Source organism: Pseudocercospora fijiensis, assembly GCF_000340215.1.
Source record: "Pseudocercospora fijiensis CIRAD86 unplaced genomic scaffold MYCFIscaffold_4, whole genome shotgun sequence".
Classification (NCBI taxonomy): Eukaryota; Fungi; Ascomycota; class Dothideomycetes; order Mycosphaerellales; family Mycosphaerellaceae; genus Pseudocercospora; species Pseudocercospora fijiensis.
The window spans coordinates 5,693,493-5,716,717 of NW_006921535.1; the positions used below are offsets into that span (position 1 = coordinate 5,693,493).

Below are 23,225 nucleotides of genomic sequence, written 5' to 3' on the forward strand. Positions count from 1 at the left end.
GACCTGTATTTGTCGAAGCTTCCACGCGAAAATTCATGGAAATTCAGGGGTTCAAGCGCAATTCCAAAGCAGAAGATCGATTTCTCACTGCATGCCGCGTGAACATCCTTGGAGGCGATGAAGATTTCGTGTAGGTATTCACTTGCTAGATCGTACTTCTTGACCTTGGGTAGCCTCGCATAAGAAGAGTCCGTCTCCAGCGTATCATGTATCAATCACAAGCCAGCGTCTCGCCGTATCTGCTGCGGAAACACAGCTAGGGTGGAGAACTTCAACGGCTTTGCATATTGACAAGGCCAAGTCTTCGAGGACCGTGTCAGCTTTCAAACTCTCACCTTCACATCCATCCCACGTCCACACACACCATGGCGACTCTCGAAGCACATCGCAAGCCACCAAGCAAACAACTTCTCTTTGCAAAGAAGCACTCACCAGAAGCAGTCGCGAAAGCCACCGCCCTGGCACTAGTCAAGAGAGACCCCATCAGCATCGTGAAGCGAATTTTCCGGCGCCAGAAATTCCGCAAATGGATGACAGACTGGACGAACGCCATCGAGAGAGACCGCCTCCGTCCCGAAGACCTTCTCCCAGCGCTCCACATCGGTTGGCGCCTCATCTGCACGATCCTCTTCTTCGGAGCGCTGCAAGACGTCCCGGTGAGCTTCAAAGCACATCTGAACCGAGACTACAACGCTTTCGGCTGGACGAGCTATGGAAACAGGATGTTCATCGAGTTAGATCCGAAAGCCGAAAGACGTCGTGAAGGCATGGGTGTGGCGGAGACGATTGTTTACACTCTGATCCACGAAGGCTGCCACGCGTTCCTGGTCAACTTCAGCTGCTACTGCGAGTTTTGCGGGTTTGAAGCGTGTAGGGACAGGAAGCCGTTTGAAATTGGGGGCGGGCATGGGATTGCGTGGCAGATTTTGACGATGGCGGTTGAAGATTCGGCGGGAAGGTGTTTGGGAGTGAAGGTGGATTTGCAGAGGAGGAAGGATGCGGTGAATGACCTTCGAGTCAGGGATGATGCTTTGTACTTGAATTTTGAGTGGGTGAGGAGGAAGTTCTTTGCTTGAGGTACTCGCTTCTGCTGCGGATGGGATTGAAAGCAGCCCGTCATTGATCCGAACTATGCTGTACGAGATTCCTGAGTGGAGATGAATGTGCGTTACTGCGATCATGTTTGTTGTGTCGTACTCTTCACTCGTACAGTCCTACTCGAGAGATACCCGAAAAGTCCCACTTCGGTTGCCGGTTGTGGAGCGTCCTATGCTTACTCACTCCGCATACAATGTGTCCTTCACATTCTAGACAGTTTCACACTGCTTTATAAGCCTGAATGGACAGGTCACAGTTGATGAGATAGCTCTCCCTCCACTAAGTGATTTTTAATCAACACTCTCAGGCTATAAGACGGATCCACCTCAACCACCAGAGCACGAACGAGGGCTCTAACGTTCCTTTGAGACATCCTCGTGGAATAACACCTTGTCGAGCGGCCACGAAAGTTGGAATGCGGAAGGTCACCTCGTTGTATCTCTTCTCAAAATAGCACTGCTCACAGGCTACAGGTAATGAGATAGCTCTCCCTCCAATCTTCACTCAACACTCTTAAGCCACAAGACGGATCGACCTCAACCACTAGAGCACAAACAAGGGCTCTAACGTTCCTTTGAGACATCCTCGTGGAATAATACCTTGTCGAGCGGTCACAAAGCTGGAATACGTAAGATCACCTCGTTGCATCTCTTTCCCTCGATCTCCATTAATCAAGTCAGTATAAAACCAGTACTCGAAAACATCTTCACATGCCGACTTGAATTCGTTCTATGCCTCAAGTCCAGTATCTCTCAGCCAGTTATATACCGCCAAAGTCGACATGAAAAGCAAACCTTCATTTTCATCACGCTCCTCGTTCCATATCTCCACTCATTCATCCCGAGTTCCCGTCAAGAAAATCGTGGTTATTATCAGTACTATCACGCTCCAGACTCCACTCCAGAACTCCATATATCATCAGCAAAGCCTAAGCACTTTCACACCAACCCAGCACAACTTTCCAACGGCCATGCAGAATTCCCATCCTCACTCACTCCACACACCACCTTCTACCCTCACCACCACTCAACCATCATCCCTCAACCACACACTATAAAAACGGTCTTCGAATGCGCGAAAATGTGTCATATCGAGCAAGAGATTTTTAGCTGCGGACACGGCGACATCTCCCCCCCCCCCACCCCCCCCATGCCCCTGGCGCTGGCCAATGTGCCAGAAAACAGAATACAAGTTTTGGCCAGTGAAGGCGGTCTGTCCGGCCCGTGGAGCACCACGACCACCATCGCCACCGTCACCTGGTAAGTATACATCCACCTCTTTCGTCAGTTGTGGAGAATTGTGCGTTTCAAGTCGCACCCCATCTCAGAAAGACGCGACACGTCGGCCGAGAGAGATGGCGTCCATATCTCAAGATATCGTTGCGATTCCCATCTCGAAATCTACCTCTCTCTCGTCAAGCCAAACACTACGCTTCTCAAGTCCCAACCCTTCCAAGAAACACCACACCCCGACTGCGAGACACGAAAGAAACCATTGCATCAATACCGAACCCGAACCCCCCCTCTCAACCCCTCCCTCCAAAGACAACAAACCCCCCTCTCCTCACACCACTTCTGCACCATCCACGGCACAACCTCACACTCCACAACCTCAAACTCCCCCTCACCCTTCCGTTTCCTCGGCAGCGCCTTCACTTTCCGCACCTCCAACCGCACACCCCGCTCATTGAGCCAAACCGTCAAATCCTCCAAAACAATCGGGTCATACAATAGGATTTTTTCGTGCCAGGAAGGGTTCTGGAGATCGGTACTGGGAGGTGTGGAGCGGATGGTGAAAGAGATTTTTGGGAAGAGGGTGGCGGCGATGGAGGGCCATGCGGCGTCGTCGGGTTTGAGTTTTGCGGAGGAGAGGATTGTTGGTGCTGGGATGGTAGTGATGTCGAGGGTTCGTATTGAAGGGGGAGAAGAGTTGGCTCGTGCTCGTGGCGGAGATGGCGTTTCATCAGAGTCGGAGATCTCGTCGATGTTGATATACTTTGGAGGAGAGGCAGGTTGAGACGCGGATTTGAAGGCTGGAGAGAGCTTGAGAGGAGATACACGATGAGGAATTGCTTGCCTCTGTTTCGGTGGTCGCCCTCTTCGTTTCGGTGTTGTCGCTTCAACAATAGCATTGGCTTTAGGGCGTTTGCCTTCAGCCGGTGATGCATCATCAATTAATGTGCGGCAAAGCGCGATGCTTCCCGTCTTGTGAGATGATGTATGCAATGGACTGTGGATATTATTGTCGAGCATCTGGAGTGCGGGGCGAATAGGCGAAGTTGCAGATCGTTTGAGTGATGGCAGCTGGGCTTTGCGAGATGGTGACCACGGTGGGGTAGGCCTGGGATCGGTAGGAGCGTCTTTCGAGTCGATGGTTTTGCTCTCAAATAAGTCACCTTTGGCGCCAGATCGTGAAGACGCTTCTCGAGGAGCAGCCTTAGCGTGGAGCAAGCCAGAGACAGTATGGGCCGGGCGATCATCATGGCGAAGTTCAGGCGGCACGGCGGTAGGGGAGGAGGAACACAGATTTACTATCCCATGCGCAGGCTCCATCGACACACTGACAGGGTCTCCATCAGGACCGTCATCACCCGGGGCTCCAAATTTGGCAAATGTCCCAGTCTCGAGATGCTTCAGCTCCAATTGTGGCGGAACAAGACCGCTGCATGCCTCTTCAGTCGTATTTGTCTTCGGCGGAGGAGCACTATGCGGCTTCAAGGTCGGTCGATCGTAGCTGGCATCGAGTGTCTCTCCATCCTGACCTCGGGCTGCTGAACACCAATGCTCTTTGCTGCCCTGCCCAACTGAAAGACCTGTACCATGTGATGCTGATATGACTTTCATACAGCTCTTTCGCGCCGGACTCGTGCCGTTCTGCACAGCCGGAATGCTTTCTGACTCACGTACTGCCATCTGTATTTGACGTATGAAGGTTGGTGAATCCTCGCCACCGAGCTGGCTGGATGTGCCAAATAAGAAATCCTGACGTTTCTCTTCTGCTCTCGCTTCCTCCGGGCGATATAGCTGAGCCAAGTAATCTGCTTCATTGAAGCGCACTTTGGCCTTCGCGGTTTTGGCTTTCTTCGGCTTGCTTGTGTCTACGGCGCCGTCGACATCTGCTTTCTTTGCCCGAGACTTGCGAGGCTTCTTCACTTTTGTCGTTCCTTGGTCCTCAGCAGCTGGTACTTCGTGCGCTGTCGCTTCCGCTTGTGCGTTCGGCACGAAGAAGGAGGACACTGTTTGCTGGTCAACGGGCGCGGGTGCGACATCTTCAGGTCGGTATGCTTTCGTGGCCAAGTCAGTGATTGTCTGCGGCTTCTTTTTGGGTGCCCTCTCCCTTTTCTTCGGCTCGACAGCTGGCGGAGGTTGTACAACTTCTGCTTTGCGCGCGGCCGGTGGTCGTGTTGCATCATCTGTGAGACCAACTCGTCTCCGCTTGGCAAGGGCTTCTCCAGAGTGTGTACGCTTGATTGGTGGCGGCTTGTCTTCGCTGGCATATCCGAAGCTGCCAATCACATCAGCCAAACACAGCGTTGGTCTTTCGGCATCAGCAGATGTGTTGGAGCAAGCAGTGTCGGGTCTGGCGAATGCTGGCGCAGAGGTGTTCTTCACTGGAGTCCAGCTAAGCCTGCGACGATGTGCTGGCGCTGGTAGGGTGTCAAGATCAGCCGCTTCATGCTCGCCACGGTGCGGCGGAATAGGTTGGAAGGGGGATGTGTTGAGATGGACATCTGTGCTCTTCTTTGCGGGCGCGAAGAAAGCGGACTGCTGGTCGAACTGGACCTCTGAGGCATGAGTTGAGGATTTAGTCTTCGAATTCTTCTGAGGCAGCTTTGACGCTCGCTCTCCCTCGTCAACAGCCGTTTTTGGAGCTTTCTTGGGCCTGGGTTTTGCCTTTGTATGCTCGACATCACCATGATCCTCTGCAGCTGAACCGACTGTCCTCTCGCCTTGCACATCTTTAGCTTCCAATGCGGCGAACTGGGTCGAAGCAAGATCGTCTGAGTTCAAGATGAAGCTCACAGATTTGTCACTCTTCTTCTCCCCCACGACCTTCGCCGCTTTCTTCTTGGGCCGTCTTGCTGGCTTGTCGCTCGTCGAGCCCGCATTTGCTGCTTTCGACTTTCTGGCTTTCTTTGCCGCCTTCGGAATGGGAAGAACAGCCTCACTTGGCGATTGCTGTCCAGGCCTGAAGTCGTGCTCAGAGAACGAAATGCTTGGTGCCCCCGGCCTCTGCAAGGCATCGCTGGGAGGGTTCAGAACGATCGGACTCGCCAATTTTGGACTTCTCGACACCCTCCTCGACGCCGGCGATGGCGCGAGAAACGCATAGTCGTCGAATGGCGTTGTGCTTCTCCGTCGTTGTCGCTCTGGTCTCGCCTTCTCCGCCGTCTCAGGCTTCTTGGGTCTTGGGAGCTTTCCTGTGCTCTCCGTTGCACCACGATCGCCGCCATCTTCCGCCTGCCTCTTCACGTCTTCCTTCGAAGCCTCAACACTGGCGCCAAAGCAGTTCGACTTCACCAGACTCGCCGCCGAAGCGAACCCTTTGTTCGCGCCTTCTGGGCGTTGCTGGCCGGAAGTCCGTGACTTGGCAAACAACGCAGACGGAGAAGGCAGTCCGGGCGATGAAGAGGCTTGCGTTGTACTTTCGGTCTTTCCCGTCGTCTGCTGCGGCGAGATTGTGGGAGGGCGAAAGGCTGCGGGCGACGACGAGTCGATGACGACGGGACTATGGCCTGCCATGGTCGAGCCAGCGCGGCGGGCACATTTCCAGGGGATCCGATGGAGAAAATGCAGCTTGGCAGAGGCTCGAGGCTTGCGATGTTCGGTACTGCATGGAGTATCTCAGTGTTTCGTTTCGTGTCGTGTCGTGGCGGCGCGCGCGCTTCGGTCGCCATTGCTCGTGATGCGGATCTTGCCAAGCTTGCGGGGAAGAGGCAGGTTAGCCGAGCATTCACTTACTCATTCACATGAAAGCTTAATCTGGAAGCTGCTTCTACATGAAATGACAAAATCCTCATCTATAGCTGGAGCACTGCTGGCATTGACCTAGAACTTGTTATAAAGCCTGCAGATGACTTTGCCAAGCCCCGCCATTGGTGACACGTCAAACCGACACTCAACAGCCGTGCATGGAAAGTGATGTAGGCCCATGGTAGGTGCGCTGTAAATCATGAATATCGACGACCCGCACAGGCACACCAAGGTAGACAAATGTGTCTCCCAATGCGAGAAGCAAGCGACTGTATGGCAAAATATGTTCGCTTCTGCTAACCAGCGGGCCCGAGCCGGTAAGTCAACACTGACAAACCGTTACGATGGAGACGCTGCTTTCCAGAGCATGCTGTCCTTTCGATGGTGCTCGAATACCCAATTCTTCGATAACAGCCTCGCGAGTAGCTTTGAGTAGTAGCTCTACGTATTACACGCTCTTCACGGTGAAAGACCACAACCAGGCCGCAGGGGGTCCGTCTATGCCCGTTCAATCGAGTTCGAGTAACAGATTCCTTAGAAAAGGCCTTATACGTGGTTTTACGTACCGCGTCCGCTAGTCGATAGCTTCGTCGGGTGTAGGTAGGTCTCGAAGGCTTCGCACGTGCTCTCTGGAGAGAAGCCACGCGTGAGCTCCTTGGGACTGAGCGGTGTTATCGAGCTTGACGTACTGAACTCGGTTTCTATTCGAATAGTCACCAGATCAACATCTTGAAAGCTTTGTACGTGCTCTTGTAAAAGCGTCGCAAGCGGCTTCACCGAGCTTCAGTTACCGCTATGCGTTCGAGAGGTCAACAGCAATAACGGATCGAGATCCTGTACGCTTCAAATATGGCTCTTCCATCGAATTCTTCCATTGCCCAACGGGGTTCTTTCAGCATCACATATTCATTCCGGCCATCTCTTGCGCTTGTTCCCCTTGCCTTGTCCTCAAGCTGTGACCGGGCAGTATCCATCCGCGGTTCAAATATCTTTTCCCTGGCTCATCGTGGCATGTACGGTTCGAGATCATTGTTCGATATGCGCACATATCCTCCTGTTCCCAAGTTCTTCCAATGCCCGCATTATTCTCCGAGTTTCTTTCGCCAGTAGCCGAGTCCCCAAGAACGATTTGAGGTCTCCTTCGAGGCTCGTGAGGCCGCAGGGGTGGTCAATACGGGCGGTCTGAAGATGATACGATGTTACTTGCTTCGGCGACTCTGGTCACAGCGTTGGAGTTCAGATCTCTCAGGTGGGGAGTGGTGATTACTGCTCTGTTGAGCGATGGTCACTTCGAAGCCGACAATGCTATCGTTTCTGGTGTGTTGTGTGATGTCGCGCCTTAAGAGGTGTTGCGATTCGAGGGCGACGAAGGGACTCTTCGGCGTGACGAGCGTGAGACAAGTGTGTGCATTGGGTGGCGATGGTTGTTCGGACACTAGTCGTCCGTCGTCCGTCAAAGGTCTCATCAGATGGAGATATCGTCGCGTCAGCCAACTCAGACCCCTGTATCCATCAAACGTGCGAGAGATGGCTACATGTCATCATCGTCAGTCTTGTTCGCTCAACAAGCTAAGGCCGGAGGGAGCCGCCATGGAAAGGAGCTGTCGCTGTTTGTGTATTGAGTCGCAGAACCTGTTCGATGCTGGCAACAGGGGCACGGTGAGCGGGCTCGCAGCAACTCTGTCAGGGGCAGATAGAGTGTAGTGGTATGAGTTTCGCGTTTGAATGCCGCTACCGCGAGCGCACTCGGAGCTCTGAACGAGAAGTATTCGCGGCTGTTGGAGTTGGCAAGCTCGCCGCCTCCGCCTCGCCGTGGTATGAAGGTCGGTGACGCTGCCTTCTGCTCGTCGCCTGCTTTGCAAGAGACTAAAGACATTAAGGCCTGCGCGAGTGTTCAAGTAGATGCGCGCGACCGTCAGCTGCAGCCGTGATCTCGCCGTCCTTTGTTGACATGCCGCTTCTGACGCCAGACGTGTCCACACCACAGAACTCACCGTAAGATCTGTCGCAATTTGGAAGGGCAAGGTGGACAAGAGTTTCTTCTCCAAGTCATCGCAGCAGCGACAACGTTGATGAAAAAGGTGTGTGTGTGGTTTCCAAAAATTCCCAAGGGCACAGAAAGGCCGCAAGGAGTTGGTGGCCTGCGCGGGCGCCGGCCACCTGTTTGATTTCCTGTAAACACCGGCTGGTCAGCACTGGAAGGGATGATTAGCAATGTCTTGTTATGTGTGGATGGTAGTTGTGCTTACGGTGTACAGTCAATCGTGTGAAGAAAAGAAGAGAAAGCTTGAGCGAAGAGAAGAGCCTTATAGATCTTGCGAAAGAGCACGGGCCTTCTGCCTGACTAAGCGTGCTCAGGATGAGCAGCGTGATGAGCTATTCCGTCTTGCCAAGGTGCTCCAGAGTACACAGAGCCAGGGATGTGATAGCGAGGCTTCACACTGCCTGCTGGGAATGCAGTCAGCTTCATCGTCTGGGTTTTCTTGCTATACAGAAGCAACAATCATCTCTTCCCCAGGCTATAGCCACTTGCCAATGACACCGTCAAGCAAGACCTCCTACGCATACCGATGTGTAGAGCTGCCACGCCGGTTAGAATCTGGTCTGTCCACCTGCAACTCCAGACTCCAGACTCCAGCTCACAACTCGGCCGTCAGCAGATCTCCGAGCGAGCGAGTCCACAGCCTGTTCAATCATCCAATCTTCGTACCTGACGCATAAAGACGGCGCACTGCCCACAAGACTGGCCGCGTTCTCGCCCCTTTCTAGGATCAATGTCTCCTCTCGACTACACATTCTGCATTTGCCTCGGACGGTCCACGCTTTCGACTAAATTACTCGATCATCACCCCAACACAACTCATCCAAGGTCCAGTATGGGCCTACCGCCCTCATCAGAAAGCATCCATTGATGCCGCAAAGGCCTTTTACTTTGTGACGACTTCCGCCAACATTCTGCGACGCTGCGGTATAATCAGCGGTCTAGGAAAGCAATGAGAAGTGTTCTTGGTGTTCGAGGTAGAATGATGGAATCATTGCGCATCACAGAGCAAGCAATTGAAAATTGATTAGGTGAACAGGCGCATTCTTCATACCATCACTATCCCGACGCAGACCTGATGTACTGCCCCTCAGGCATCTGGTAGCAAAAAGAGCAGTTCCACCTACGATCTGCTGCCTGGGGATTGATTCAACCGATTACCAAATCCGCAATTCTCGATACCGCTGACTTCATCCGCCACGCAGTCGGAACGAATCTACGACCTTGGAGGCGAAGGCTCTGTGGACGTCACACATGGTCACATAGGCCTAGAATTCTTATTCATCGCCAAGACTTTCTATCGATGCAGTACCCCAATGTACTCCGCAGTCGTTGCACAAGAATGCGAGGTGGCGTCAAGCAAGGCTGAGACACCTGCAGCCAGGGCCGCTTAGCTCTTTTGGCGATAAGTTTCCGATGAAACCTGAAACCTGGACAAAGCTTTGTGGTGCAAAGACAGTCTCTGAAGTGAGAACACTGCTATCGTGGCAGAATCGTGGAGATTGTCACGAATATCTCAAACATATCTTGCCAAGAAACTCGTCGGAATTGGCATCTGCCAAGGTGATGCCTCCGAGGGCGAGAATCTGGACATCACTTCCTTCTCGGAGTATCTATCATATAAGATCTAAAGGTCTCAGCAGTAAAGCATCATCACATTCACACTCGTTTACAACGTCTAATTCACCACACTCGTTCCAACAGGTCCCTCTCTGCAACCATGAAGCTCACTCTCATTACATCTTTGGTGGGACTTGGTTCACTGGCCACGGCCATCCCTTCTGGCCTTTTCGAACGCGACGACTACGGGAAATGTATCAGGAGATGGGAGGCAAAGCAGTGGATCAACAACAATATTGCGATGTGGAACCGCAAAGGCAACTGGAAAAAGCTTGCCAAGACGCTGTACACCGATGACTTCAAGGGCAAGTCCAACTCGATCAAGTCATCTCGTGGCTTCAAGGTATGTTCCAGAGCCTATAAGCCGATTATTCACTGACATTCGACAGCTTTCTGACGATCCTTACTATAACTCCTTGAACGACTTTGTGTACGATCTCGACAAGAACATTCCAAAGGTCTACGATCAGTCAACCTATGGCTACTATCTGGACTGCAACACCCTCGTCTGGGTTCGCAACATCGGCCGTGTCAATGGCTGCGATGACCCGGTACGAGACGTTTCTGTCCTCACAATGCAGCGCAAGGGCAGGAAGATTCAGGCAAAAGACGGCCTCTTTGAATTCGACAGCATCAAATGGGGCAAAGCTTTGGGTGGGAAGTACGATCCGCCAAAGCAGCAATACAACTACGGTCAGAACAAGGGTGATGGCCATGGTGGCAAGAAGAACGATGACACGAAGTCAAGCCCGAACCAGAACGGTAGCAACGACTACGAGTGGGATCCCAAGGAGAATGATAGCCATCAGACCAGTCCTCACAAGAATCAACATGACCCTAAGAAGACCGACGGGAACGGCTATGATGGGAATAAATCGGATCCAACAACGAGGAATGGCTATGACGACAAGAAGAATGGCGGAACACAAGTCAACCCACACAAAAATGACGGAAATGGCTATGATGGCAAGCAGACCGATCCCAAGACTGGCGGTACACAAGTCGATCCTCAGATCAACAACAACGGCTATAGCGATGACAGCAAGAACAGTGGGACCCAAGTCGATCCACACCAGCAGAATGGCTACAAGGATGATGACAAGCTTTCTGGTCCACAGAATAACGACAAAGATGGGCACAACGATGATAAGAAGGGCTACTAATAGTTCTTGACGCGGATGCATGAGGGGCCTGTGGTCATACGGGTGGCGTTCTGGAGTATAACTGACCGTATTCGCTCCTTTTCGTAGACAATGACATTCCTTGTAAAACTACTTGACGCGTCTTCCATCCCTTTCGCCCTTTGTAGCGCATTGAGAAGCCGCTTCAAAGAGTCAGGAGACGTCCAATGGTGTGCTCACATCCCAAAGCGAAACCACTCGCTCACAGCAATGATTTCATACAGCACGTAACCAACGGCGACTCATAGCCTCGATCCCTTCCTTCCCTCAGGAGATTTCTCGATCATATGCCCAGCGATTCAATCCTCCAGCGACCCCGAGCCATGGCGGATCAAAGTGCAGCATCACCAGATTATCAGCTGCATCACCTCGCATCTCGACGTGCTTCTTCGCGTGCTTCACAAGCGTCTTGATCTTCCCGCCACTCTTACCCTGAGCCATAGTGCACCATGATCCGCGGCCAGGCCAGTAATCACGGGGATCGTAGGAGTAGAAGTACATGTTACGTTGGTAAGGCTGAACGATAAGCTGCTCTTGAACCGATTCTGGAACGAAAGTCTCGGCGAGTTCTCGAATACTGACGCTGCTTCTGTGGAAGAGACGCTCGAGAAAAGGATGAAACGCAATCCAATCTTTGCAGGTAGGCTTGAAGACTTTCTCAGTGTTAGGGTCGAGGAAGGTGGTGGTGTCGTTTGGGACGGCGTCCAGGTAGCGATTCTGTCGCATCTCCTTCGAACTGGGGTTGTTGATGATCTGGTATGATTTCTTGTTGATTTGCATCGCGACGCAGAGATTCTTGAGCGGAAGATGGAGGAAGATCATCTCGGCAAGCTCTGGTGTGTCGAAGACGCGTGCCGCCGCGGTGGGACCTGGTTGAGCGTTCATGGCGGGAGATGGTACACGACGGGGCTTTCTTGTCTTCTTGAGCTTTTGTGGTGTCGCGATCTTGGGTCGGAGTATCGAGGTGGTTCTGGATGCCGTTAGAATCGCGGCCCCGTACGAAGAACCTATCAACTTACCTGCGATGCGGTGCGTTTTGGACCGCAGACGACGTAGAGTACGTCTTGGTGATGATCTGCATGATTCTTACTGTTGAGGTGTATGTTGGACGAGGCTTCGAGGCGGCAGCCCCTGGAAAGTCCGCTTGTGTTGCGCCGTTCTGGACCCTGACCTGACAGTCCAGGTGGCAAATTCTTCTCACGCCGCACGAATACAACTACGGACTCTCAGCGCAGACCCAAGACATTCGACTAAGAACAGAGCCACGGCCGCTACAACTACATACCGCCACGCCACAAACCGCTCACCATCACCCTGACCATGTCGACCCACGCCTCCAGAGCCTTCGACGTGGCCGAGCTGCTCTCCATGATCCTCATCTACCTCACTCCCAAAGAGTTAAAGCAAGCCTACCGCGTCAACAAAACCTTCAAGTCAACCATCGACCAAGACAAACTCCTCCGCCTCCGCGTACACTTCTTCAAAAAGCCACTCCACCTCAACCAAGCCTTTGAAGACCACCAAACCAGCCTCTATCGCTATTTCGGCCGGTTCGAGACCATCCTCCATCCAACCCTCCATCAAAAAATCTCCGAGGCAAAGCAAGGCTGTCCGAACTTCTTTTACGCCCAAGCTGGAAGGATCTGGGACCTTGAAGCGACCCACAACGCCAAGATGTATCAGATCATTTGTCAGCCGCATGCTCCCTCCGTCATCGTATCTTTTGGAAAGGCGCCATGGGCCACGCGGTGGAAGGAAGAGGTTGTGTTCGAGGAAGAAAAGGATATGGGTGTAAAGTTGGGACAGCTTGTTGACGCTGTGAAGCGGTTGAAAGTTTTGTGGACGCAGGAAGTTCGTGTGGAGATGGTGCAGCGAGGTCGAGATTCGGTGGAGTACCGTCAGGAGATGAGTGAAGTGCTGAGAAAAGGAGGAGTGATGGAATTTTAGGGTAGTAACTGCAGTGATCGTTTTCGCCTCCGAATTGCATGCTTCACTACGCTACTCGAGAGCAGACCGGTCTCGTAGAGGTGCAGAGTGTATTGAGAGCGTTAGCTATGTGATCTTCTGTGCGATGCTAACATATTTGTCTCTGTACAGGGGTTTCTCGGTGTTTTCAAGCTTTCTGAGCTCAACAGATCGCGGACAGCTCTCGCAACCGCTCATATCTCTGAAGAAGCGCTCAAGATGTGAGGAGATACATGCTACTACACATGTGCTTATGAGCGCGTCTCTCTCTCTGCTACAGGACAAAGTCTTCGATGCTATCACTAGCACCCAGGAGGCCCACAAGTTGTGGAAGACTAAGAAGTAAGACCACCGCTACGTCGACGATTACAATAGAGACCTCAGGGCTTTCCTTGCCGAGGCCGGAGTCAGCGACGCCAGCGTTATGGTGCGCGACGCATTCGTGGCCTTCGTGTCCGACAGCGCCTCGTTGGTGCAGAGGGCCGCCGTGTGACCCTCGCCGCGAAGCGTGTAGGCGTTGCGAACGGTAACATACCGCCAAGTGTGGGCGACGAGGTCCTAGGTGACGGCCGGGCGACCCAGGTTGCGACGGTGTAGGTAGGGCAGACCACTGGAATTCAGAGAGGACTCGTACCACTTGTGAAGCTGCGTAGCCGACCAGGCGCCAAGGTTCATGCCGATAAGCAGCAGCCAAATCGTGTAGTCCTCGAGCTAGGAGTCTGGTAGAGGCAAGCGCACTATCGAGAGTCGGCCTGTTGCTGCTATCCACAAGAATTGGACTTCGCCACAGGTAGTCAGATCGATCTTATAGTGCTTTGTTGCTCCGACGTGCTCGCTAGCAGGTCGCTTGCCCGTCTTCTAGTACTCCTCACCGTAGTCGCGGTAGGAGACGTCCTCACCGTGCTCGCCACGCTTGTATGGGACTTAGGATCTGCTCGGTAACATTAGCCATAATCGTAAGAGGAAAGCCGGAGCTTTGCCTAACTTGAACGACATTCTTCAGAAGCGAGGCTATGCAGTTATGAAGGTGGATGTGCCGCCGCCGCCCTCTAAGAAGAAGAGCAGCAAGCAGAGAGTAAAGGAGGAGAGCGACGACGAGCTCGGGTACCTCCGTCTAGAACCCGCCTTCGGCAATCGCAACCCTATCGCGATCGGAAAGGTACTAAAGACGGGTTTATCTACCCCAATGCGCGAGGGAACGGCCGGGAACGCTGAGAACTCTGCTCCAACCTTTACGGACTTTAATAGCAACGAGGGAACAGTCGGGAACACCAAGGGCTCCTTCGTAGCGGTCAACACTCCGGAGGGTATAGCTTAGGAGTTCGACGCCTCTCGCTTTCGCTCCCGCTTTTCTAGTTCGGACGATAGTCTCGAGTGAAACCCCAAAGGAACATTGAGAGCATAAGATTACGACTGAGAATATGAGATTATGATACGACCGTGGGACACGGAGCCTTTTTGGAAAAAGCGGCATTTGTTAAGGAAGGCATTAAGGAAGGCAACGGGGAAGGTGGAAAGGGTCCCCAGTCATTATGTACTTAGCCTTCCTTGAGAACTTAATGAGAACATCATCTATCCACCTCATAACAAACGGTAGCACCAACCCGAGTCCACCGAGGCACCGAGGGTACAGACCAACGATGTCGGGGTCTGGAGCGTCGTGGAAGCCAGACTATGTGAAGGAAGCTTTCGAAACACCTGGACTCATCTCGATTCCCGCATGGCTTCCATCTCTAGGGTATCGGAGGTCAAGCCAGGCTCATGTGGACCGATGCTTTGAAAGAACCGATTGCAAGGCAAGATCAGTGAGCAAGCCAGATGATTTTTGTCAGCCACGCTTTCGCAGCACCTGGAGTCCTCTCATTTCCGCGTCGCTCCCATCTCTGGGGTGTCGGAGGACAGGTCAGGCTCAGATGAACTGATGCTTTGAAAGAGACGATTGCAAGGGAGAATCAGTGACTAAGCTAGATCCCTTTTGTCGGCCACCCTTTCACAGCACCTAGAGTCATCTCCATTTCCGCATTGCTCTCATCTCTGGGGTGCCGGAGGACAAGTCAGGCTCGGATGGACTGATATTTTGAAAGAGATGATTCCAAGGCACGATCGGTTACTGAGCCAGACCCTTTCGTTCAGCTATTCGCTCTGCAGATTCAAGTCTGGTATGCAAGCCGTCTCACAGACACGTCCTGCATGGGGACGGTGGATTTTGGAAGCCAATACATGCGAGCGACGGCATAGTGCTGGTGTGAGATTTCAGGTGTTCCGCGAGGAATCCCATATGCATTACCTCAACGAAGGCCTTTCTTATGGACAGAAAATGCCTCCTATCCGTTTTGATGACTCGCAGATGGGCCCAAAGAAACAAATTTACTACATTGGCCCACTGGAGTGCTCCTCAGATCTAGCAGCTACCGCCCCCGAACACAGTACCGCCAGAATTTTGCTGGAACGGTCGACGAGCTGTACGCCTACGTGCGGTACGCAAAGCAACTCATTATCTTGAAGCCAGGTGGAGTGGACTTCACCTATGGATAGACACCAACCGGAAGTGAACAGGTGCCTTCCACGCACATTGACAATTTGGTGGCTGCTATCTGCCGTTTCATAAACAGCTCTACGACTGGTCACCTGAATTTCCCGACCTGGTGCGACGCAAACGTAGCTCACGTGGAGAACACACGTGAACCTGTGGTGCGATGCGATTATTGTAGCACCCTGACTGAGCAGCAGTGGTTCATGCGGGAATCATCAACTGACTCCAATTCCGGTACCAATGAACCCGCCACTACCTACGATCATCAATTGGCAAACAAGGGATCAGTGGACACGACCACCTATTGAAATCGCACCAGCTGTAAACTTCGCGTGGGCAGGCACTGGCGGCAATGATTCATATCAGTTCAGAAGCACAAATGAGGCAACAATGTCCCCAAGTCCGTACTCATACTTTCTGCATCTTTTCGACATCCGAGATTGTCAAATGCCCCCCGACGTTGCAAGAGTTGCGTACAAGATGTGCTTCTATGAGCAGCTTACCTGGACTCTGCGACACTGTTGCTTCCTAATGTCTTTGAAATTGAAGCTATTGAAGACCTCATAACAACGAGATCCATCAGAGGCTGCCCAGAGACTTCTGAAATGTAATCTGCCTTTCGAGAGTCACGAGATCCTCCGAGTTACTTTCAATCTCAGCCCCCTGCTTCCTGCCAGCTTCTGATGCATTTGAGTCAGTCCCCTCAATCCGATTGTTGGAACGCAAGCCATAAGGATTAAGTCCTACGATCCACTCCCCTATAGCAATAATCTCACCGAACAGGAGCTGGTTGATCGACGGCGTCTAATTCGAAGTACACAGCATACGAAGAAGGCACGCGGAGAAAGTGGCGTGAGGAAGCACCCAGAACAATTGAGGGTTCAACTTCCAAGTCACTGTCGATTCCAAGGCCTGTCAGATCCATCGACTCTAGAAACGTAGCTCTCTAGTCGAGATTTCGTGGAGGTGGACTTTTCGTTGAGACTAACACAGTTCTCCTATCGGTCCTCATCTCGCTATATCAGAGCTCAACGAGGGAATCAGGTCCCAGAGAGGTCTTCGAAACTGCTGATTCCATCTGACAGTCTTTTCGTCTGACAATGCCAAACCATGATGAAATTTCTTTCAATGGGTCAAAACTATGCTACGAAAGGTCTGGTCAGCCTTTGATTGCACGCAGCATCACGGTCCGACGCGAAGCTACCAATTGTCACGCGAGGGACGAATCAGTAGTGGTGCAATGGTATGGTATTGTGTAAGTATCTTCGGTACTGGGAAGTATGTATCAGTCTGGCGTGCCTGCCGTGCCATACCTGCCGTAACAGCACCCCCGTCCATCGGCACGAAGGCTGGCGTGCCAGGACAGCCGTGCCCATTCTTTGCGTACTCCTTCGTCTTTTCCCGTTTTCTTTGCCAAATATGTCCTGCTGAATCATGCTCTTCTCAATCTGAGTCCTGGAGTTCCGCGCGTGTCTTCTTGCCACCAGCCGAGTTGGGAGTGGCTGTATGCAAATCGATCCTGCTGGAAGGCAGCTGTGGGGCTTGGCATATTCAGCCTTATTGGAACGCCTGAAGTACATCAACGGTCTTTGTCCATGTCCAAGAGTTCCTTCAATGTAGAGTATTCGTTTGCTATGCAGCCAGTGGGATATGAGGAGCACGGCGAGGGCTTGGATAGTGGAGTTGATGTGGCTAGAGAGCTCGGGTGACTTCCAGATATGTACCAACTACAGTTCCATTCAGTTTTGCATTCCGCAATGAAGCTTCTTCTGAGCTCTTAAGGAAAGAGCCGTATCAGCGCGATCGGGAAGTCAATTCAAAATGATGATGAACAACATTCGTAGGTGATCACATAGCCTCGTCTGAGCACCCTCCTCGGTATTTTGGTCAAAGCCAGGAAACGCAAACGAAACGAACAGGCGGAGACGCGGGCGGCATAGACTCTGCTCGATAGCAGAGTCTAGAGATTTTCCCTTTTCATTCAGTGGTTCGGGTGAGGGATGTCGCGACGAGGATCTACTCCACCAAACAACGCTTCCACCGCATGATCTCTGTCCAGAAGCTCATGCTCGTCCCTCGAAGAGCTTGCTCGTCCCAGATCCAGCCGAAAGTCAAGGAAGACTTCACTCGCACGCTCAATTGCCATTGCCAACATGTTCCAAGCGAGCCCATGTCCCTTCACTCCCATGCTAACCCCCTTCTCCTTCACACACGCAGCGTCTCCGCAGACCTCGTTGTGGCAGCTGTACATGGAGATGAAAGCGTGCGCGGCTTCATGTGCCATGGTATTGAGAAGCATCCGGGCAGTCTTGTATGGGTAGAGCTTCACCATCACGGCTTGGCCCACGCCACTTGTCTCTCCCCGGCTGCCGCTTCTAGACAGAAGATTCGAGTCCCAAGAAACCGGGACGTCACTCACAGAGTCCAGGAAAAAGGTTTTGGAGACGAGCGCCCATCCTTCTCTCATCAGCTGCGTAGTAAGCTCCGTTGTGTGTTCACCTTTTTGGTCGACTTGTCTCTGGAATTTCAAGAACCATGCTGGGAGCTGCTGGGCCATCTGCGCACTGCGTGGTGTCTTTGTGTCAAATGAAGCGATGGCGGCTTCGGCGAGGCTGATGGGATGGTGAGATTGGTACAAGAGCACTTCTGACGGTTCGAGATGTGTGTTCATTGTGCTGTGTCGGGGGTGGATGTGATGGGTGCAGTGGTGAACCTGTGGCGGAAGCAATTGATCGAAGGCAGAACAGCATCGAACAATCAGAAGCCAACGAAACCTGCGGTGGGACCGTTGAAGCCGCATAGTAAGCGAGGAATTGATTGAGTATGGAAAGGACAGCTTCACTGAAGATTCGTGGCAACAGTCGCAGCAAAACGACCATTCTTTCTTCCTTCTCCAACGCAGATCTCAGCTCTTTATATGAGCACGAAGTAGGTTGCGGATCCCACTCAACCACCTCTCAATGGCCCTAATCGGACGGTGTGGCAGCAAGAAAGTGCACTACGAGGCGTTGTCTGTTGTCAAGAGGACTGTTAATGCTCGCCTTACAACATTGTATTACGCCTTGGCTGACGTACGCTGACGATTTCAAAAGTTGGCACATGAAATAAATGGACTTGAACTCTTGGAGACGCTCATGCTTGCAGCAGTTTGTTGATGTTCCGGAGCAATATTGTTGCCCCTGAAACCGCTTGCCAAGCCACTAGTAAGCTCACGGCCACAAGAAGATTCTTCTTCGTGACTCTTTCTTCCGCTTTCTCTTCCACAACACAATCCATCCATCGCCGCAATCCACCACCATATCTGCATTCATTCAACACAAAAGGTCAGTCGACGTGCCATTATACTCCTCCAACATGACTGACCAGCAAAACAGCAAAAATGAACAGCATCCATCAGCACAATGGGTCACGGTTTTCGTTCATACATCCCCGGGTACTTATGTACTCAGCGATGTATGACGACGACCGCCCTTCTTGTCGGGTAAGTCTCATCTAGCACATTGTCGGTGCGCCTTGCCACTGGACCATTGCGCCGATGACTGCTGCCGAGAGCGTCGCAATTCATCAACGCCTACATTCTCTCACGAACTGAGCTAACGAGACACAGCGGAAGCCTCCAGCCGGGGGAGGAGGGGGAGGAGGGGGCCAGGGGTAAGACATCACTTTTTCTCGTCTCTCACAGAACGTACTGACCATCACTTCAGGTGGCTTCCCCAACCTCCCACCGGAGCTGTGCCGGCACAGCTCCCAGCGAGGTCTGGAGCAGGTGCTCCAATTCAATCAGGTCAGTACCAATGACACCAGCATGCTTGCAAGCACCATCCTAACATCTTCTTAGCTGCTCCGTCTCCTGGTCACTCACACGGTATCCCTCAATACCAAACCAGCCAGCCACAAGGCCGGAGCAGGTGCTCCAATTCAATCACGTAAGTACTTATCCATTGACACTATCACGCTCGCAAGCACCATCCTAACATCTTCCTTCTTAGCTGCTCCTTCTCCTGGTCACTCACACGGTATCCCACAATACCAAACCAGCCAGCCACAATACCAGAGCCAGCCATATTCTGCACCTGGCTCGTACAGTTCGCAGTACGGAGACACAAGAGGAAATGGAGGGCAAGATGGGCCTGTAGAGGTCGCAAGAGGAGGGCATCAGTTATTGTGATCATCGATCGTGATGCTGGAGCCTGCCAATACTTTGGATACGGTACTGTATTTGAAGTCAACCAGAGAGTGAAGAACAGCATTCTTATCCCGTCAGCAACTGGCTTCACACGACCTGTTTTCACGATGTTTTGCATGACTACTTTGAAGGATGAAGGAATTGCGCAGCAAAGCCCAAAGTCGCTGCAAAGAGCTGCTTCATAGAAGGTATGAACAGCAAGTGAGGTCTTCATGTCCTCCACCTTGACCCCCAACCAGCGTTCCCTCCTGTCATATTTCCATTGCATAACGCCGGTTTCGCCCTCGTGTGCTCAAACCCAACTCCAGCACCGGAAGCGCAAACCAATGTGTGTCGTTTCATGAAGTGTAACTTAATGTATCCGCAGTATTCCCTGCTTTCACCCCAAAGCCAGATCCATGCCGCACTCACTTATCCGTCGACATATAATACACACGATCCCCACGACGGTACTCAACCGTAATCGGGATGGCGGCGGAACGACGTCGAGCTACTGCCCCACGAGGATGAAGGAGAGTACGTCGCCATCCAGGATCGAGCGTGAGATGGCCGACACCCGTGTTGTCGAGGCCATAGAAGTCTATGCGAGTTCATCATTAGCTATGCCATGCAGCGGTGCAGGGTTCGCTCACCTGCGGACAGAATTCCCTGGTAGGTGACTCCGTCGTCCATGGTGTAGATGATCTCGGTGCCTTGGGGAATTGGCATGTAGGACATTCTTGAAGGCTGGGGGAGGTTCGAGGGTAGTGTGGGTCTTCGAGAAGTTCTGGTTGACTCGCGCTTGAGCGGGAGGAAGGAAAGGTGGGTGGGTGTAGCTGTGCGAAGGGGGAGATGGTTCGTTGGGCCTCTCGACTTTTACTTGGACTTGGCTGGTTAGGTTGCTATGGTGTGGTGATTTGAGGTTGATTGATACTTCGAATGTTCTGAAAGGTTGGAGCAGAGGCTTTTAAAGTCGAGAGTGTGCTTCACCCGTGGCGTCAATTACCAGCTCAGCCTTGATCGACATGGCAACCAGGTCTTATCAGGCCGTGCGCTGAGACGCCGGGATTGTTTCGCGTGCTTGGACTGCATTGTCGATTGGCAACACCAGCCTCGTCTCCACAAATCTTGCTCACTGTCGAAGAGTATCGAACGTCGCACATGCTTAGGTTATGGCTCTTGGACTATTGAATGCACAGACTGGAAGCATGAGAAGTATTGTGAAGTGCTCTATTGTGAAGCATTTGCGAACGAGAAGCTTCAGGGGATACCTGCGAGGTCTGCATAGTCCATCGAAGTCTCCGGCCGACATGCTTCACACTCTCTCAACCGTAGTCGCAACGTCGCCCTTGCCGGCCTCAACACTCTCTCTCCCAAGCTTGTCCTCCACAGCAGAGCTCGCAGCACTCCGCGCAAATCCAAAAATCCTGTCCATCTCGTCAAGCCGGAGCCCTTTGGTTTCGTGGATGAAAAAGAAAGCGTATATCGCAGCCAAGATGAGACAACTTGCGAAGAAGATGTACACGCCGTAATCCATGCTGGTATACATGCTTGGCAAAGCTTTCGTCACGACATACGTCCACAGCCAGACGGACATTCCGGCGAAGGGGCCGCTAATAGAGCGAATACTTGATGGGAAGATCTCGGAAGATATAATCCACGGCAGCCCATTTGCTCCAAAAGACCAGGTCGCACCGAAGATCATGATAGCGGCGATCGCAGCCTTGCCGCCCGCAACAGTCGAGGCAGAGTGTGGGCTGTCAGAGCTGGGATCTGCGAGGGCGATGTATCCGGCGAGGTAGTACTGGCACAAGGCGCAGCAGATGCTGGATACGATCCATGGCCATTTCCTGCCGAATTTGTCGATGAAGAAGGTGAAGAAGATCACGCTTCCTGTCGCCTTGATGATGCCATATACACCGGTCCAAAGAGTGTAGTCCGATAACCCGACTGAGGTGAAGATTGTCGGAGAATAGTAGTTGATTGCAGCTGCTCCAGACCAAGCTTGCCACATGAACATTAGGAATACAAGCAGGAAGCGGTTCCTCATTCCTGGCAAGCACCCCTCTCGGAGTGCGGCTTTCGTGACGGCGAGGAAGCTGGAATTCTCTGCATGTGAAGCTGTTCTCTCTTCGGATATCTGGCTCCGCACGAACATCACATCTTCCGCAATATAAGGGTGATCCTCTGGGAGCATTCGAAGGAAGCTGTAGCTTTTGATGGCCTCAGCTGTCCGGCCACGCTTGATAAGCCATACGGGACTCTCCTTCAGGAATGGTATACAGATCGCAAGAAGTCCCGCTGGAATCAGCTGCACGCCCATCGGTATCCTCCAAGCAGACGTGCTCTGCGTGTCGTAGGAATGCACGAGGCCATAATTAATCCAAAAGCCGACCACGGCTCCGACTTGATAGAAAGATTCGAAGAAGCCAGTCAACCTGCCACGAATGGCTGGAGGAGAAATTTCGGAGACGTAGATTGGACATACTGCCGCGATCGCACCGACGCCAAGTCCGGTCAGAAGTCTGCCAGCATACATTGACCCCAGATGCACTGGTCCGACTGTCAGCACCGCTCCCACGATGAAGATGACATCTGCGATGATCAAGGTCTTCTTTCTGCCGAGCAGTTCCAGCGCAGGATACATGAAGAGCGCTCCGAAGAAGCCGCCGGCGCTGTAGATGCTGGTGAGATTGCTCGACACGGCATTCTTCTCGCGCTTGCTCATGGTGCTCAGGCCGAAGTCTCGTTTAAAGCTGGGCAGAGTAATTGTGGTGCCGATGAATGCACTGTCATAGCCATATGCGAGGACGCCGAGCGCGATGATGACAGCCGTGGCGTACACTCTCCAATTGTAGACCTCCGGCGGCGTCGGCCGGTCCTCCTTCGCTCTGCTGAATCCCGTCATCTTGGTCGGCGTCGTCTTTCAAACAAAGTTCTGCAAACCGGTCGTGACTCCGTGGTTGTTGCTGTCGGACGAGCTTCCGTAAAGTCAACGTATGCATTCCATCCCAGCGAGCGGCTTCGGCTTCCATCCAAACGCCGAAGTCCTGCCATCAGGCGAGGAGAGTGCTCCATATTTGCACTCGGGATGAGGAGGTGTTGTCGGCAAAATTGCCTCCCAGCACTTCGGGACAAAGGAGGGCGCATCTTTGAACCGAGACGCCGAAAAGCTTGTCGATACTTCACTTCATCTCTAGACATTCATCTACAATTGCGCTAAGCCGGATTGGGAAGCAGGAGCAGACTGGTCTGGAAAGGCATGCTTGGTCTGGCGCCGAAAGAGTAGATGCGCGTGAGGGCCAGTTGCTGAAGGAGATGGCATGCGGATGTGAAGCGCAAGCAGTATCAACTTTCGACCGTTTCGCTCAGCTCCATCACATGCAACACATTTTCCGCAACGCATTCGAAACTCGAGCCCACAGTCCAACCATCTTCGTGGAAGCTTCATTGCTCTGTTCAGCCACCTCTTCTGCTCCAATTGATGTGATGCTGTGGGAGGGTTCTTCGACATTGCCACCGTTCCCCGTCAGAGCTTCGAGATGTGCTTGCGGCAGCACAAAGAGCCCACCCACGGTGCCGTTGGCTTGGTGATGTCGAAATTGCGGAAGCATTTGTTCCATATGGTTGTGAAGTCGCGTTGTCTGGT

At 52.5% G+C, this 23,225-nt stretch overlaps 7 protein-coding genes across 7 annotated transcripts; 3 read left to right on the forward strand and 4 right to left on the reverse strand.

Annotated features, from left to right (window-relative positions):
* Nucleotides 1–365: 365 nt before the first annotated feature.
* On the forward strand, nucleotides 366–1,076 carry MYCFIDRAFT_85494 (uncharacterized protein; the record flags this gene model as incomplete). The annotated part of the gene is made up of 1 exon (XM_007928626.1): nucleotides 366–1,076. The coding sequence occupies one exon, from the start codon at nucleotides 366–368 to the stop codon at nucleotides 1,074–1,076; it is 711 nt and encodes a 236-aa protein (XP_007926817.1).
* Nucleotides 1,077–1,214: 138 nt separating this feature from the next.
* MYCFIDRAFT_175079 (uncharacterized protein) lies at nucleotides 1,215–9,025 on the reverse strand (the record flags this gene model as incomplete). Its single annotated transcript, XM_007928627.1, has 37 exons — nucleotides 1,215–1,242; nucleotides 1,282–1,307; nucleotides 1,353–1,377; nucleotides 1,424–1,589; nucleotides 1,621–1,641; nucleotides 1,680–1,827; nucleotides 1,867–1,928; nucleotides 1,984–2,004; nucleotides 2,041–2,084; nucleotides 2,119–2,137; nucleotides 2,160–2,375; nucleotides 2,416–2,502; nucleotides 2,529–2,630; nucleotides 2,666–5,826; nucleotides 5,864–6,020; nucleotides 6,068–6,124; nucleotides 6,154–6,261; nucleotides 6,300–6,364; nucleotides 6,401–6,473; nucleotides 6,526–6,569; nucleotides 6,694–6,759; nucleotides 6,789–6,818; nucleotides 6,849–6,864; nucleotides 6,895–7,071; nucleotides 7,118–7,273; nucleotides 7,297–7,602; nucleotides 7,638–7,914; nucleotides 7,946–8,113; nucleotides 8,140–8,289; nucleotides 8,328–8,447; nucleotides 8,482–8,557; nucleotides 8,601–8,629; nucleotides 8,659–8,709; nucleotides 8,754–8,859; nucleotides 8,886–8,900; nucleotides 8,929–8,961; nucleotides 9,003–9,025. 37 exons carry the CDS (start codon nucleotides 9,023–9,025, stop codon nucleotides 1,215–1,217), a joined length of 6,429 nt encoding a protein of 2,142 aa, XP_007926818.1.
* An 807-nt stretch (nucleotides 9,026–9,832) lies between these two features.
* On the forward strand, nucleotides 9,833–10,895 carry MYCFIDRAFT_85496 (uncharacterized protein; the record flags this gene model as incomplete). Its single annotated transcript, XM_007928628.1, has 2 exons — nucleotides 9,833–9,859; nucleotides 10,122–10,895. 2 exons carry the CDS (start codon nucleotides 9,833–9,835, stop codon nucleotides 10,893–10,895), a joined length of 801 nt encoding a protein of 266 aa, XP_007926819.1.
* A 285-nt stretch (nucleotides 10,896–11,180) lies between these two features.
* Nucleotides 11,181–12,159, reverse strand: MYCFIDRAFT_175081 (uncharacterized protein; the record flags this gene model as incomplete). Its single annotated transcript, XM_007928629.1, has 3 exons — nucleotides 11,181–11,976; nucleotides 12,004–12,109; nucleotides 12,138–12,159. The coding sequence occupies 3 exons, from the start codon at nucleotides 12,157–12,159 to the stop codon at nucleotides 11,181–11,183; spliced, it is 924 nt and encodes a 307-aa protein (XP_007926820.1).
* A 74-nt stretch (nucleotides 12,160–12,233) lies between these two features.
* MYCFIDRAFT_196862 (uncharacterized protein) lies at nucleotides 12,234–12,860 on the forward strand (the record flags this gene model as incomplete). The annotated part of the gene is made up of 1 exon (XM_007928630.1): nucleotides 12,234–12,860. The coding sequence occupies one exon, from the start codon at nucleotides 12,234–12,236 to the stop codon at nucleotides 12,858–12,860; it is 627 nt and encodes a 208-aa protein (XP_007926821.1).
* Nucleotides 12,861–17,392: 4,532 nt separating this feature from the next.
* MYCFIDRAFT_85498 (uncharacterized protein) lies at nucleotides 17,393–18,082 on the reverse strand (the record flags this gene model as incomplete). The annotated part of the gene is made up of 1 exon (XM_007928631.1): nucleotides 17,393–18,082. One exon carries the CDS (start codon nucleotides 18,080–18,082, stop codon nucleotides 17,393–17,395), a length of 690 nt encoding a protein of 229 aa, XP_007926822.1.
* A 2,711-nt stretch (nucleotides 18,083–20,793) lies between these two features.
* MYCFIDRAFT_215379 (uncharacterized protein) lies at nucleotides 20,794–22,484 on the reverse strand (the record flags this gene model as incomplete). Its single annotated transcript, XM_007928632.1, has 1 exon — nucleotides 20,794–22,484. The coding sequence occupies one exon, from the start codon at nucleotides 22,482–22,484 to the stop codon at nucleotides 20,892–20,894; it is 1,593 nt and encodes a 530-aa protein (XP_007926823.1). The 3' UTR covers nucleotides 20,794–20,891.
* Between the last annotated feature and the right edge of the window lie 741 nt (nucleotides 22,485–23,225).